At 46.0% G+C, this 14,962-nt stretch overlaps 6 protein-coding genes across 6 annotated transcripts; 5 read left to right on the forward strand and 1 right to left on the reverse strand.

Annotated features, from left to right (window-relative positions):
* Positions 1-1,637: 1,637 nt before the first annotated feature.
* DFL_009842 (uncharacterized protein) lies at positions 1,638-2,063 on the forward strand (the record flags this gene model as incomplete). Its single annotated transcript, XM_067639789.1, has 1 exon — positions 1,638-2,063. The coding sequence occupies one exon, from the start codon at positions 1,638-1,640 to the stop codon at positions 2,061-2,063; it is 426 nt and encodes a 141-aa protein (XP_067487542.1).
* Positions 2,064-3,240: 1,177 nt separating this feature from the next.
* On the reverse strand, positions 3,241-5,400 carry DFL_009843 (uncharacterized protein; the record flags this gene model as incomplete). Its single annotated transcript, XM_067639790.1, has 4 exons — positions 3,241-3,366; positions 3,425-4,550; positions 4,606-4,769; positions 4,825-5,400. The coding sequence occupies 4 exons, from the start codon at positions 5,398-5,400 to the stop codon at positions 3,241-3,243; spliced, it is 1,992 nt and encodes a 663-aa protein (XP_067487543.1).
* Positions 5,401-7,047: 1,647 nt separating this feature from the next.
* On the forward strand, positions 7,048-7,881 carry DFL_009844 (uncharacterized protein; the record flags this gene model as incomplete). The annotated part of the gene is made up of 1 exon (XM_067639791.1): positions 7,048-7,881. The coding sequence occupies one exon, from the start codon at positions 7,048-7,050 to the stop codon at positions 7,879-7,881; it is 834 nt and encodes a 277-aa protein (XP_067487544.1).
* Positions 7,882-8,220: 339 nt separating this feature from the next.
* DFL_009845 (uncharacterized protein) lies at positions 8,221-9,440 on the forward strand (the record flags this gene model as incomplete). The annotated part of the gene is made up of 5 exons (XM_067639792.1): positions 8,221-8,523; positions 8,578-8,589; positions 8,655-9,132; positions 9,197-9,221; positions 9,278-9,440. 5 exons carry the CDS (start codon positions 8,221-8,223, stop codon positions 9,438-9,440), a joined length of 981 nt encoding a protein of 326 aa, XP_067487545.1.
* Positions 9,441-10,412: 972 nt separating this feature from the next.
* On the forward strand, positions 10,413-11,138 carry DFL_009846 (uncharacterized protein; the record flags this gene model as incomplete). The annotated part of the gene is made up of 2 exons (XM_067639793.1): positions 10,413-10,818; positions 10,870-11,138. The coding sequence occupies 2 exons, from the start codon at positions 10,413-10,415 to the stop codon at positions 11,136-11,138; spliced, it is 675 nt and encodes a 224-aa protein (XP_067487546.1).
* A 676-nt stretch (positions 11,139-11,814) lies between these two features.
* DFL_009847 (uncharacterized protein) lies at positions 11,815-14,920 on the forward strand (the record flags this gene model as incomplete). Its single annotated transcript, XM_067639794.1, has 11 exons — positions 11,815-11,845; positions 11,919-12,341; positions 12,413-12,428; positions 12,480-12,547; positions 12,597-12,619; positions 12,674-12,689; positions 12,739-12,912; positions 12,969-13,604; positions 13,666-14,323; positions 14,393-14,492; positions 14,609-14,920. The coding sequence occupies 11 exons, from the start codon at positions 11,815-11,817 to the stop codon at positions 14,918-14,920; spliced, it is 2,457 nt and encodes an 818-aa protein (XP_067487547.1).
* Between the last annotated feature and the right edge of the window lie 42 nt (positions 14,921-14,962).

The following is a 14,962-nucleotide window of genomic DNA, read 5'->3' on the forward strand; positions in this document are numbered from 1 at the left end:
GATTCTATCATGGTGGATGGTATAATCCGTGATTTCCACATCTGGAAATTAAACTTGTGTCAGCTTTGATAGCTTCAAAGCCTAATACTAGAGAGAATTAAGTGATAGTTAGCATTCCAAGGGGTAGTGAGTGTGGTTTACGAAACGATTGCAAGTGATAACTAGCGGAGCCGAATATATGCCTTTGCTTGGTCAATTATGATTGCTGAAATGTCAAAGCTTAGGGACAGCATCCGCCTTGGAACTAAGCTAAGCTTATTGATAGATTTGGCAGAGAGCACTCTAGCGTGTTGTATTTTTCGTGTTGTCAAATGAAACTGGAGATTCAGTCTTGATTCTGCGACACGGAAACCGGATTGATATTGATACAATATTGAGATTTGTGGCTAAGAACTCTAGGTGGATAAATACCCGGGAATGGCATTGTTTGACTTACCGCCTATTCTTGTCAATGCCTGGTCGTCCTTTGTGCCGCAGAAATATTGATATCGTGACAAGCAGTGGTATATATTGTTATAAGATAGGTACTGGCAAAAGGCCCTTCGGGTGATTTGCCAGATTTCATTTACCATATTTATGTCTAATTAATAATGCGCTTGCATATATTTGCCACGTATCAAACCCAATCGGGCATCCATACTATATGCCTAGGCATTGTAATAAAAGGAAAGTTGTGAGAACGTCAAGTCTAGAAACAAATATTTCCTTCACAAGCTGACCTATTATATTGCTCCTAGACTCATTATTGATGGGACTCCAGTGACACACTACAATGGCACTACACACTGCAACGATATTCACCCGTGCGGATTTATTCTACGACGGAATCCTTTTCTATAACTTGCAGTTCGGGTTTTCGAAAAGCTTTGGGGAATCGGTTTCCTGAATTATGACGTTTTATAATGAGTTTAAGTTGTGTAACCCTAACTGCGAAGGTTGTCTATGGTGGCCAATGGCTTTTCCACCCTAGAGAACGCTCGGTTTCGAATCCTTTTTGATATGCACATGTAGTCTCGAGACCAGTTAGGTATGTAGGCAAACTGATAAGATGACATGCCGAAAAAAGAAGAGGTAAATACCGAGAGCGAGGATTGTCGCTGAATCGATAGTCTCGGGTTAAGTCTATATCTTGAAGTTTCCAAGTAGGTTTTGGTTCGAAAATTCTCCAGGTTGAGTACTCTCAAGATCTCTGACCCCTCAACCCGCAAGCGCAAGCCCATCCCTCCGCGACCAATATAATTCCGCCTGCAATGCAACCTGGGCTTTCTTTTTTTTTTCGCTTTCATGATCGGTCAACAAGCTTGAGCTTTTAGATGCTAATAACGTCGAACGTAGGCCATATGACCAACCAACTGTATAATCTCATTCACCTGTCATGCATAGTTGCTGCTGTAAATTAATACAAGATTGAACCTTTGGAATTCAATACACCATGAAAACAATTTCAAACCGCACGTTATACTACCGTAAGACCAGATTCTCTAGATCACGAATTCACTAAAAGTAACAACCTACCTACACTGGGAACTAATTTCTAGTATACCAACTAGTTCAACCGTAAACCAAAATCCCCAAACCCATTTTTTTCAATAAAACCCAATCACATCTCATAACCAAAAGGGCCCAAAACCAACCCAATGAAATCCCTCAAACCAATCACAATCCTAACCCTCCTCCCAACCCCTCTAACCTCCCTCGTAATCCCCCTCTTCTCCCCCCTTCCGTCTCCCACAACCGGCATCCCCTCTCAAATCAACCCACCCCCTCTCAAGACCAACCACTCAAAACGTAACCCTCTATCCCCTTCCTCCGTCATCGACGCAATCATCCACCTTGCCCGTCCACCGGACGATCCAGACACAAACGGGTCACGCCCACTCATTACTGCGGAACCAAAGTCGGGGATAGATGCGCTTAATATTGATCCAGAGGCATTAAAGAAGGCGATTTCGGGTGGGGGTGGTGATAATACCGGTACCCTTGATAACGGTGGGGCTGAATCACCTGAAAAACCGCCGGGAATTGAAGAATTGGAGTTCAAGAAGAATATCATTAGGTTGTGATAGTGGCTTTGGTGTATGTTCTATGTAATTTGAGTTACTATACATGTAATATATACTATACATTTAAATTCTGTGCCTTGTAACGTATCAGCCTCAAATCCAGGCGCTTGAAGTAGTACTGCAGTAACGCATGCATTTTAATCTTATAATCGATCTTGCACTTAGTCTTTATATGCTGTAGCATTTTACAATAACATAATGAAATCCTAGAATTTCGAAACCGAAAAGAGCCATCTCCAGGTCTAATTATACATCATACCCAAGATATAGTATAGATATTCCACAATATATATATATAATACACCAAGTAGCCAAGACACTATGCTGTATATGCACAGAGTATCCCTATCCCTTAAACAAATGAAATAACCCTCAAAAAAAAAAAAAAAAGAAAATGAGTGTGCATATGAGAGATCGATTGTAGAGACACTAGAGGAAAAAGTACGAAATAAAAAAAGTGTCTCCATAATCCGCTCCCTCCCTCCTACTAGTATACACTGAAAGGGAGAGGACCACTATAATACATGTCTATAACCCACTCGTCCCCTAACATATAGTACATGCCCACGCCCTCACTACCGCAATATTAAACATATCCAAGAACAAAATGAGAAAAGAGCAAGCAGAACAGGAACAAAAAAAAAAAAAAAAGTCGGTGAGAAAGTTTTTCGCTTTCGCTATTTGTGGCTATCGCTATCCGCAGTTATAGATGCCACACCAGTAAAAAAAAACTGCCCCCAGTGTGGTGTGACAAAAGAAATGGGAGTCATGATGCGAGTATGATGAAAGAAGGGGCTAGAAAATGTATGAGGATAGAAGGCAGCATGCAGAGGGCTATGTCAATGCTCCTTGAGACCCACCGAGTAGGTCCGAGTTTTTGTGACGATAATAGGTATGAAACCGAAAAACGAAAATAGAGTACAATGAAGAAAAGAGAACGCCGCTCAGTCGCTAATGCTAATGAAAGCTAAAGCTAACACCAATTAAGGAAAGGAAGAAAAGAAACAGCAGAGAGCTTATCCTGTGGTGTTGGAGTATTAAGGAATTATTTCGAATTGATTTGGTTTCGAATCGTATATCGAGTAGTCGTCAGAGGGGAAATGCGTCTGAGGCGAGCAGTAGTACGCTGTATTTTGTCGCGTGTATATGGGATCGGGTCCAACAAGCCATTCGATTTCTAATAGGATGGGGTTGGAGACGTTGATTGCTTGCGTGGCCGCTTAAGAGTTGCAAGCAGGGCATCCAGCTCTGTGAAGTTGTCGTCGTTTGAAGCAAATCGCAAGTGACGTTTAGAAACGATGTGCTGTGTAGCTGTATTAGTAATTGAAAAACAAATTAGATAAGACAAGAGACGCGCATACCTTCTCAAAGTCATCATACTTGTCACGACAGTTCTCGCAGTACCCAGCTACGGGCTGCTTCTTGCTAGCTTCTTTGACAATAACCTCGCTTCGAGCTCGCTTCAATGTTTTTCGCTCGGCCTTAGCTTCGTTATTCTCTTCATCGACAGCCTGGAGGGTAGTAGTTGTATTGGTTTGTCGAATACCACCAGTTGTCTTTTCAAACACACGACGATTGAGACGTTGGACATCACGACTAGTGCCTGCCTTAGGTCCCACAAGGACGGGGTTGGATGAGATGGCCTGAGAAACAACCGCAGACGTCGGTCCGGTCGGGCGAAGGCCAGAAGCAACTGGTTCATATCCAGTGAGGACGAGATTATCCTGTCGAGAACGGTGAGCGTCCTTGAGCTTGTCGACGCGTGACTCGGTCTTCCTGACTGCAGTAGCGGCAGCTGCAGTAGCCATATCTCTGTCGACTTTATTTTCGATAACGGCGAGTGGCCTGCGGTCAACAAGAGCAGCCCTCGAGTCATCCTTCAAGAGACTGGTCTTAGCCTTGAGCGACTGGTTACGTGGTGGAGGTTCCATGACACTCCTTGCTTTGAGACGAGCAGCCTCTTTCTCCTTCGCCTTAACTTCGGCTTCTCTCTCGGCTTCTTCCCTCATGTACGCCCTCTTTGTATCTGGGTCTAAGACGAACGGACAGCGGCCCTCCCTGTTAGACCGGAACTGGGGCCAATCGCCGTTTTCTGGCTGCGAAGCGTTTCTAAACTCTCGTATTATGAAATGTTTATAACGTCCACTAGCGTCACCGACAAGAACGTAGGGCCCTTTGAAGATATACATCTCCTTGGAAGATGATGGTTGGGTGGATCGAGTCTTGTCCTGGTTGAGCAATCTGCCCAACGCCTCTTCGTTTCTTTTGGTGGATTCAACGGCAGATGGCTTCTTGGCCTTAGGTGCCTCGACCTTGCTGTACTTTGAAGGGAGTGTCTTCAAAGGAGTGGCAGCAGGAATAGTATAGTCATCGTCGATCTTCTCGTTGAGAGTATGGATCATACGCTCAACCTTTTCGGTATTCCAGATCTTCATCTGATTCCGCCGAGCAAGGACAAGAATGTCTTCCTGTTCGTCATATACAGTGCTGATCGTAGCACGTTAGCCGCTGGGATTCATAATATAGGGAAGGCCAGACCTACAGCTTAGGGACGGCAGACGCTCTAGAGTCAGTCTTGCCGAGAAGCTTTGGATTGATGGTGCCTGTCCTGGCAGCATCTTGCTCCTTCGAGGTCTCTGGTGGGATGTCATCTCTGGCAGTAATGACGTGAGTGACCTTGACTTCATCGAAGTGGTCGATGACGGTCTGTATAATATGATTAGTGTGTATATTCTTTCAACGTCCGGGGACGATTACTTACGGAGCCGAGGTCGCAAAGTTGAATCCTCAACATTGCCATCTTATCCTCAGACACAGTCTCATCTAGATAGAACGTCAAGGTCGGAAAGACCTTTAGGTAGTGCCTTTGCCATTGCCTTATGGCTTCATTGTTCTCGGCAATCGCCGCGGTGAGTTGCTTGTCTCTGGTCGAGATTTTCTGAGTTTGGATTGGCTTCCGATACTTCTGACTATCGATCTTCTCGACCGGACGACGAGAAGCGGCGGTCGGCTTGGACCGAGAGACACGGGAAGGAACAACATCACGACGGGTGGCATCCTGTCGGTTAGGGGTTTTTGGGACGAGGACGAGTTTTGATGGGGTAGTGTGACGGTTTTCCTTTTGATCGGGGCCCAGATAACCGGTGTCGATGTGTGCCTTTTTCGCCGGAGGAGGTCCTAGATTGTCTCGAGTGGGCTTGGCAGGACGTTTCGCAGGGATCGTGGCAGCGCTGAGGGAATAGGGTTGTCCATGATGATTTTGGATGTTGCTGAGAGGGACACGACGAGACATTGGAGGCATTGGAGGAGGGACTGGCGAAATAGGAAGCGAAAGCATTGGATGGTTCGATAGAGGGTAAACGATTCGGGACAGGTGAACGTCGAGGAATGGATGAGGGTTCCTGTGACGTTTATGTCGTGATGTTTCAGGTGCTCATCGATGAAAGGTAGCTAAGGCTATGCGGGATCAAATTGGTCGACTCGACGAGTGAGATAGATTGAGATGATGGCCAAAGCGGATGAGATAGATAGATACTAGATCGGGATGGGGGCGTGCGGAGGCGAAGGTTGACTGAGGATAGATAGATGGTTGATGGAGGTTGTGTCGATGGAGTGAGGAGAAGAGGTTGAAGCGAAGTTATGTTTGATTTGATGGCTAATATTATTTATTATTAAAAAATTCGCGACCGCTTCCCCAAATCCCGGCCAACCAAAACAACAAAACTGCAAAAAAAAAAAAAAAAAAAAAAAACAGGTCACGAGAAAACAGCGATGAAGCCGGAGGGCGACTGATGCAAAATATAAAAGGTTGAAGTCAGTCAGATGAGGGGAGAGGATGTTATGTTTTGTATGGATATCAAGATTGGATATTTTTATTTGTCTGGGCACCTTCCTTGTCCGAGTTGGGTGGAGTTTTGGTGAGGAGAAGAAGGGCTGGTTTTCTGTGTACCAACAAATAAACAGCAGTTTTGGTGCTGCCGAAAGTACGCGCCATCCCTGTCCTGCACAACCAATAGACTGGACTTGGGCTATTTGGAGCCGCACGACTGACAGTTGACATTCATTCCTTCTGTGAGCGACCGATGGGGTCATTTCGAAACAGCAGGTCAAAACGTCGGCCAGACATGTACGCATGTGTGTACTTACATACGGTACGTGCAATGTGTCGAAACGTACATGAGGTATTCTCCAAGAATGATGTAATCTCGAGTCACACTTCTCTACACACTAAGCACACTTCCTTATACCTATACTATCGACCTAATTAATTCTATATTGGGTGAGCAGGGCTATTTATCTCTGGCATCTGGCATGGCACGTCGCCATATATCTATAACCACGATTGGACTGTCCACGGGTCACGCGTGCGCACAACAAAAAGCGTTGCCCTGACGTTTAGCTGAGCCACCGCCACACTATGTCTCGAGACGCTACGCCCGATATAATCACACTCCAACACAGAATCCACTTCGATATGCGATGAAGATCTAGGGATTTGGAATAAAACTCCAAAAGAACCTGATACTCCGATCAAACATACATATATTCCTGTTTTTAAATACGATCTATTAGTACCAGTACTTTCTTATCTCTCATTTTGTATACATTACAATGCGTACTGTTACATTTCTCAGATGGTGCGAATGTGGAGCCAGGGTAAATGCAACCGTCAGGGTCGTCTTTATCCGTAACCTGTAAGCCGGTCACCGATACACGATGTATGCTATGCTAATACATGCTTAAGTTTGCTTCACTTATAGCTGACTTCGGAGTATATATCCTCCTCAGCCTCTCGTATTTAATGCACGTCTGCCTACATGATTTCTACCTGCTATAATCCGTTCTTATAAAAAATGCTATAGATCTCTTTCCGTTTCAGATAACATCGTCTCGCACATTCAATCCTTTTTTTTTCATGAACTCTTCTATTCATACTCTGAGCCTATAAGCAGCTCAAATCCCTCATAGATAAAACTAAGATATCATGGCCCTTCACCGCCGCATCTCCTTCTCGGATTTCGAAGCCCCCATCTCCACTCAACCCTCCCACCACCTCCCCCCCAAGTATTTCGAATACAAGCCCGGGGGCCGCGATGAATTCTTTAGAGACCTAGAAGCCTATCAAGCCGCCGCTCAAATCCACGCCCAACACCATCAAACCGCGGCTACCTCCCCCACCATCGGATCCGACGAACATGAAGCCCCAAGCTACGATAGGATAAGCGAAGCCCTACCTACCATCCACGAAACCAAGATTTTCAAAAAGCGACTACTGCGCACATTAAGAGACATACGAGAATTCACTGAAAAACGTAGGAATACTCCAAAATGGTCTAACTGCTTCGGTTTAAGTCAGAGCATCCGCCTCGCTTTAGCGGTAGTCTTAATCCTCGGCATGGTGGGCGGCATAATCGTAATGGCCATCACATTCCGACAAGTAGCGGGTATGCTAGCTATGGGCGTATTTCTAGTTGTGTTTCTAGCATTTAGCTGGTTCATGTTCAGGAAGTACGTATACCAACAAAGACTTGTTGAAGCCCTACTGATAGGGCTGGGGAAAGTGGAACGGTTCGAGAAAATTGACGATGAAATATTGAAGAGGATTCAGAAAGGCGTCGATGCGACTTTGAACCCTTTATTCTGGATAGAGAGCGAGAGGAGGATGGAGGAGGCTATCCCCGAAGAATTGAGGGTGCCAGCAGAAATTCAACCGCCTCCGCCAGCGCATTTCCCGGTAGAACATCTACCGCCGCCAGGGACTCCACCAGCACCGGTAGAGCCAATTGAAGAACAGGCTACGACGAGGAGAACGGAGTAAGGGTTTGGGATATAAGGGAGAAATAATACATGGAAGTTGGAGTTATCGGCTGGATCTTCTTGTTGTAAAGGGTTGGTTTTATTCTTTGTATGGTTTTTTTTTATGTCATGAGATATGCCTCTAATGGAAAATGAAAAAATTACCCCCCATTGCCTAACACTTCTACTAGAATCGTGATACCCCTCAAACATCAAAGGTTTCTGCCGGTCTCGTGGACATATTTTCACTGCGTTGCGTTGGACAAATAGTGGCTGTGGCTTAACTTGCCAGCTTGATCGAGCGTTAACTCTCTCCCCCATTAACTTCTAATTCCTCAAGCATCCATCGTAGATATTGAATATGTCCCTACCATTCGTAGACGTCTCACCCTTCCTTGAGAAGGGCACCCCGCCCTCATCTGCCAAAGAAGCGTCAGCCAAATCACTGTTCGATGCCTGCCACGATGTCGGCTTCTTCTACCTCAAGGGGCACGGGATTCCCAAAGAAACATGCGATCTAGTCCTCAACACCGTGCGGCAATGGATGTTGACGGCTACAGATGAAGAGAAGGCTGTGATCGCTAGGAAGGATGCCGGTATTGGAGACGGGGATGGTGCACGGGGGTACCAGAAGATTGGCGAGAATGTGACGTTGGGGAAGAGTGTATGCATTCTACCATCCAATCGTTTTAGAAATCGAGTTTACTGACGATTGTAGGACTTCCATGAGGTATATAACTCCATATATACCCCAAACCCAGATTTCACGGGATGGTTAAGCTCAGAGAAGACTAGGCAATAGACCTCTACGCCGTCCACCCCTCCGCCCCACCATCCCCGCCGTATCAACCCCTCCACGGCCCAAACCTCTGGCCGAACTCCTCATTCTCCAAAATATTCACCGCCTACATCGACCGAATCCTCCTCCTCGGCGCCGCTTTAATGCGATGCATGGCCGTAGCCCTTTCCCTCCCCGAAGACCACTTTGAACCATTCATAACCCCTTCATTCTGGGTATGCCGGGCGATAGGATATCCGCCGCTTACTCCTGAAGCGATGGCAGCTAATCCTGGAGGCGTGGGGTGTGGCGCTCACTCGGATTATGGGTGTTGGACTTTTTTGTTGACGGATGAGACGAGAGGGGCTTTGAAGGTTGAGGGGAAGGATGGGGGTTGGGTTGATGCCAATCCCGTGGAGGGGTGCTATGTGGTCAATGTGGGGGATATGTTGATGCAATGGACGAATGGGCTGTTTAAGAGTACTGTCCATCAGGGTAAACCCCCCAATTTTACAGCATCTACAATCGACGGTCTGGATACTAACATCGATAGATATAGTGGTGCATCTAGGGAGCAATTATAGGTAAAGCGTCTCATATATTTGAGTAATGCCTGAGATGCCTGCTAACAAGGAAATAGAGTATCGGTGCCGGTCTTTTTCGAACCTTCATGGGACGCCAAAATCAGTCCGCTAGAGACCTGTATAGCAAAGACAGGTGGGAAGCCGCTTTATGGAAGAGTTAATTATGGGGAGTACCTTCTGGGTAAAGTTGCTAGTAACTTTTATACAGAGAAAAAGTGATTACGATATCAGCTGCACTTGTTTTCTGCATACGTCCTGATAATATATCTCAATATGTATATCTACTCACTGAAGCGCGATGGTCAAGGATAGTAAACTATACTAAAGTATTAATTTGCAGTCCAGAATAACAAAATCATACCGCTGGGATGGGGCATCAAAGCGATGATATTCTAGCTCGAATAGCCAACCCTTACCCACATGATGCCTTGATATGCTACACACTATTAGACAGAAACTGTACTTAAAGACTAGATCCCCAAGTTAGCAGGTGCTAATACTGGTCATGCCTGTTTAATTGAACGGTTGTCGATACAGCCTCAAAGGCTGTTTAATGTCGACAGCACCTGAGCCAAGCCTCAGATGTGTTCCAATTGTTGTATTTCGGTTTGAACGGGTGAGCGAACTGCGGCAATGGTTTAGCTAGCTGCAGCTCAGTTCATAATTTAATATCGTCACCAGGCTCCCCAGCTTGTCTGAAAATATGCTAATGCAAATTTCGTGGGGCATGATCTTGGGACCTGACCTCGAATCGAATATTAATCGAACCTCTCTTCATTGGTTTCGCACACAGGAAACTCCACAAGGCCGGATCTATCTATCTTTTGATTGGTGGTCACGCACAGTAATTGGGAATCGGCAAGCCTTGTGCGTCCAATATTTTCTACTAGTATACTACAGTACCAGGCGAAAGAAAAACAAGTGGGGCAAGTTAACACCGACTGTCCAATGTCGAAGTTCAACTCCCCCACTAGCCACACTCAACCGGTACCCGGCCCATTTCTTTTATTTACCTACCCTCAGGATATATATACAGAAATATGTCTATAAAGAGCCCCTGGAAACTCCTTTAGATGCAGATACCGAAATCCAATCCTCGCTCTCACAGCGGAAATCCCACTTACATACAAATAACCGAAATAGCATACCTTTTGGATTTATCTCTTATTTAGAGTTATTATAGTTTTTAAAATGTCTGTTTATACCATTGTCATCAACAATCGGAGTCCGAAGGATAGGAGTTTCAATATCTATACAGAGCCTCCAAATGCTGACAAAAGCCCTTCTACGAGATATGGCAACATTTTCCGGCGGTCCAGTATGACCGCCGCGAAAACCGGCCAAACCACCTTCAAGATTCAGAAGCGCCCCTTTGCAATTGTTAGTACCACTGAAGGAAGCTTGGAATATGGTAACAGTGTTTATACTTCTCAGATGGAGGAGGTCAATCTTGGTTCCCCTACCCAAAAGGCAACTGTTTTGCATGTCGAATATAAAAACCGGTCAGCCAAAATCACCGGAAAACGTGAAGCCGAAAAGCTTAATGACCCACCAGGCGGTTTTGTCATAAGCACAGGATCTTTTGAACCACCCACAAGTATGCGCAATCCTTGGTTTTCTATACTATTAAAGCTAATTATTAGCACAGACAATTTTCGCATTGGACTTGGTGCCGATTGTCACGGCGAAAATATCCCTCTCTCGGTTTTCATACCCAGACCAAATAACATATACAATATCTTCCCCGTTAAGAAGTTCTATGTTGTCGTGGATGGAGACCTTTTACCTGGTCAAACTATTTCTGTTGAGCCCTCCTCTACTAAAGTCCAAATATTAGATTTCGGCACCGCTGAGACGGATACGTTCGTGCTGGATTACACTGAGAGCGGCGAGTTCAAAATTAAGACCAATAGCTAAACTACAGCGGTGTGGCATAGTACAATTAGGGATATACCCGCAAGCAGGGTATTATATCCAAGCTCGGGTAACACAGAAAGGACTTATTCTGTGCTTTTGTACGTAGTGGTATTTAATTTCTCTGTACTCGATCTATTAACTTGCGCTAGTGCTACTACCTAGGTAGTTAATTAGGTTTCTATATTTTGCAATTAGGACCCTGTATAGGTCTGGGTACGAGACAAGAACCTGCACCGATAAGCTAATATTCTAAATACTTAGTTTAGCCCCGAGACCAAGTAGATACGTAGAGTTGATCTCGAGACCTCCAACTTCAAGCTTCGCCTGCAAGGCCTTGGCGCATCTATACTCTAATCTTAGACGCTTCGGATCTCTCGCATTCACAACCCCTGTTGGAGCATGTGAGGATGGGTGCTACGGTTTAGGCAAGTTTGTGCTGCGTGGTACGGTTCTAAAGTTATCAGATCGATCCACGCGCGATGACGTTGTTGTTGTGCTTCGCCCGATCCCCGAATAAGTGCAACACCAAGCATTCTTCATGATATTAACTACCTCGCAAATGCCAAATAAAAATGCCGCCCCTTTCTTTAGCACATTTCATGGCGTGGCGTGAACACTTCCCATCATCACATGCTATGTTTCCATCACCACAAGCAAGACCATCAATATCACCATCATGCCAGACATGAATACGCTCTCCGTCGCAGGTACAGTAACTTCTATTCCTTATCTCTTTACGGTAGTACGTATAACTGATTAGGACTGTGGATAATTATACAGCTGCGACAACTCCAACGGTCCTCTCCGTCGGTCTCTCCCACTACCTTACCAAGTCCAAGCATCGTGGAAAACCAACCTATCACCTCGGCTACCACCAAGGTCTCGAGCTCGTCCGCAAATTCTTAGTCTATGCCTCTCACCGAACCGTTGAAGAGCTCCAAGCTTTCACGTCACAATATGTTCCGGTTCCTACATGGGTGCATGTTGAAGAAGCTGCCATTTCTGATGAATTACTCGAAGAAGCTGCTACGAAGATTGCAGAACAGCTTGGGGCTGACGGCGTTGAACAGGTTGGCGGGAAACGGTGGTGGAAGTGGAGGGTTAAGGAAGTTAAGGGCGAGTGGATTGAGATGAGACAGCATTATAATGAGAGGGCGAAGAATAAGGATTGGGCTCCTAGGACAATTTTATATGTTCACGGGGGTGGGTACTTTGAATTCTAATGTCCTCATTTTGAATGGTATGATGTGGATTAGGCTAACCGTACCGGACAGGTGCTTATTTCTTTGGGTATGTTACTTTTGTGAAGCTCCGTGGCTGGGGTTTGAGCTGACAAGATAGCTCGGTCGATGAACATCGTTATCAGTTGCAGCGGCATGCGGGAAAGATGAAAGCTAGGGTCTTTGCACGTAAGCAGCTTTCAGTCAGGTATTAAGAAGTAGACTAACAGTTATATAGCCAGGTATCGACTAGCTCCGCAGGTACGAGTACTATCCTCGAGTTTGAATGAACTTGGCTGACTATCTGAATGATAGTTTCCATTTCCATGTGGTATGTCTTCAAATTTCATCACAATATAACCCCTCTAACAATTGTGTAGGTCTGCAAGACATACTCGCATCGTATCTTTATCTCCTCTCCCGACAGCCCGCTTCAACCATTATATTTATGGGCGACTCGGCTGGGGGTGGAGCTATAGCTTCGCTTCTATGCATATGCAGGGACCAAGGAATTCCTCTCCCTGCGGGCTCGATCTTAATCAGTCCATGGGTTGGTAAGTACAAGCCAACCCTTTGAACTTATAAATGGATGGCTATGCTTATTTGAAAGACCTTACACATTCCTTCCCTTCTGTTATTGCGGACAACTCTGGCGATTACATACCTGCCCACGGATTCCTCCACAGATCTAGCCCTGCATGGCCGCCACCGACAGAAGAAGATATCGAAAAGGCAGCAGCAGGAGCTAATGCTCCACAAACGGATGGGGCAACTGAAGGGTCATCATCACTTACTGCCAGCATAAAAGGACAGTTAAAATCCAGCATCTCCAAATCCAACGACCGGAAGGAAGAAGCCCAAGGCTTCGACGTAATCCCCCCTTCAACACCCACACTTCGCAAACGGAGTAGCGCCGCAGTTCCCTCAAAGGGAGTAATATCGCTCTTAATAGATGGCCACGAAGTTCGCATCAAGGACCAGATCCAACTTTACACCACAAATGAATTGCTTAGCCACCCGCTGGTGTCCCCTGTTTTGCAAGGAAGTCTGGGGGGGTTGCCGCCTATGATGGTGCTAGTCGGTGGATCTGAAGTTCTGAGAGACGAACAGATATATTTTGCGCATAAGGCGGCGAATCCGAGGAAGTATCCACCGCCTAGTCATGTTTCGACGACCCAACAGCTGGCGGCGTTGAATAGGTGGAAGAATGGGACAGATGTTTATTTGCAAGTCTTTGACGATTGCTGTATGCTCCTACGCTTCTCCTGAACACAAAGTTTCACGGTCCCTTTTAACTTGAAAGATAGGCCATGTCACTCCGACCCTCTCTTTTACAAAACCGGCGAAGTATATGTACCGCTCAATCGCCAGATTTGGCGACTGGCTGTTCGCCCGGGAAGCCCTCCAAGCAGCTGCCGTAGTCGGGAACACAATCCCGGATACTGCTGATCCCCCCAATGCAATCGACCCGAACGATTTAAGCAGCGTCGTAGAGCCGCTACCCTCCCAGGAAGGCCTGCAGATCACCAGAACAGAAACTTTGTCTAGGCCCGATAGCTCATCCTCATTATCCTCATCTGAGTTGGATGAAGAGAACATCAACGACCGTAACCATATCTCTAGGAAACTAACCAACGCCCAGCCCGCGGAAACACACAATGTCCCGACGTTCACAAATCATATGGTTAGACAACGAGTTGATCACAAGGGAAATATTCATACGCTACCACCGGCTTCGGAGTTAGAGTGTATGCAGTTACCCATGGAAGAGATTGGATGTATTAAGCCCGAACCGGTGAGGAGGTGGATGGAAGGGAAAAAGATATGGGATGAGAAATATGCAAAGGCTAAGAAGAGGGTGCAGGAGCAGCGGGCTAAGGAGATTGCTGAAGGCGGGTATTTAGAGTTTGAGGATGATGGGAGCGGGGTTGTGGAGAGACCGCCGGGGAGTGCGCTTGTCGGAAGGTACGTTAAACCCCCCGTTCATTAAGCATTTTTATGTTATGAGACTAACGGGTGTCGTGTGGTTATTAGGAGAAGGAAAGAAGGAGAGATAGTGCCCGGACGAAGCTTCAAGCCTAGTTATGGATTGAAACTGTGGAGTATGATTGGAGCGAAGCAAGATGTGAGAATGGTGAGGGCTATCTTTATAAAAACCCATGTTTTGAGTCGTTTTAGGATGTGTCGTTGTCTTTTTCCCAAGGAATACTATCGACTAATACATTTATCATATTCTTTGGCGGTGTGTAGATGGAAACGGAGCAAAAGAAAGAAGAGAAGAAAGAAAGCCCCGGAGTGGCTGCTACAGTTCAAGCGCCACCATCTGCACCTGTTGCGGCAGGTCATCTTTCGGATATGGTGAAAGGAGAGGGAAATCTTTCGAGCTCTTCTTCTTCATCATCTCATCTTGGCGCTGAGGGTGCGAAGCTGGAGAAAACGCAGAGCCAGATTGATAGATTAGAGAGGATTGCGAGTGTTCCAGGTGCGGTGTTGGTTGGCACACCGCTCGCGACTGTGGACGTTACGGAGCCATTTGATAAGCTTGGGAGGAGCAGAGGATGATGAATGGGGCTGGTGGGGTGGGGGTTAAGAATTAACGGTGGG

This window comes from Arthrobotrys flagrans (assembly GCF_004000055.1).
Source record: "Arthrobotrys flagrans strain CBS H-5679 chromosome Unknown unitig_1, whole genome shotgun sequence".
NCBI lineage: Eukaryota > Fungi > Ascomycota > Orbiliomycetes > Orbiliales > Orbiliaceae > Arthrobotrys > Arthrobotrys flagrans.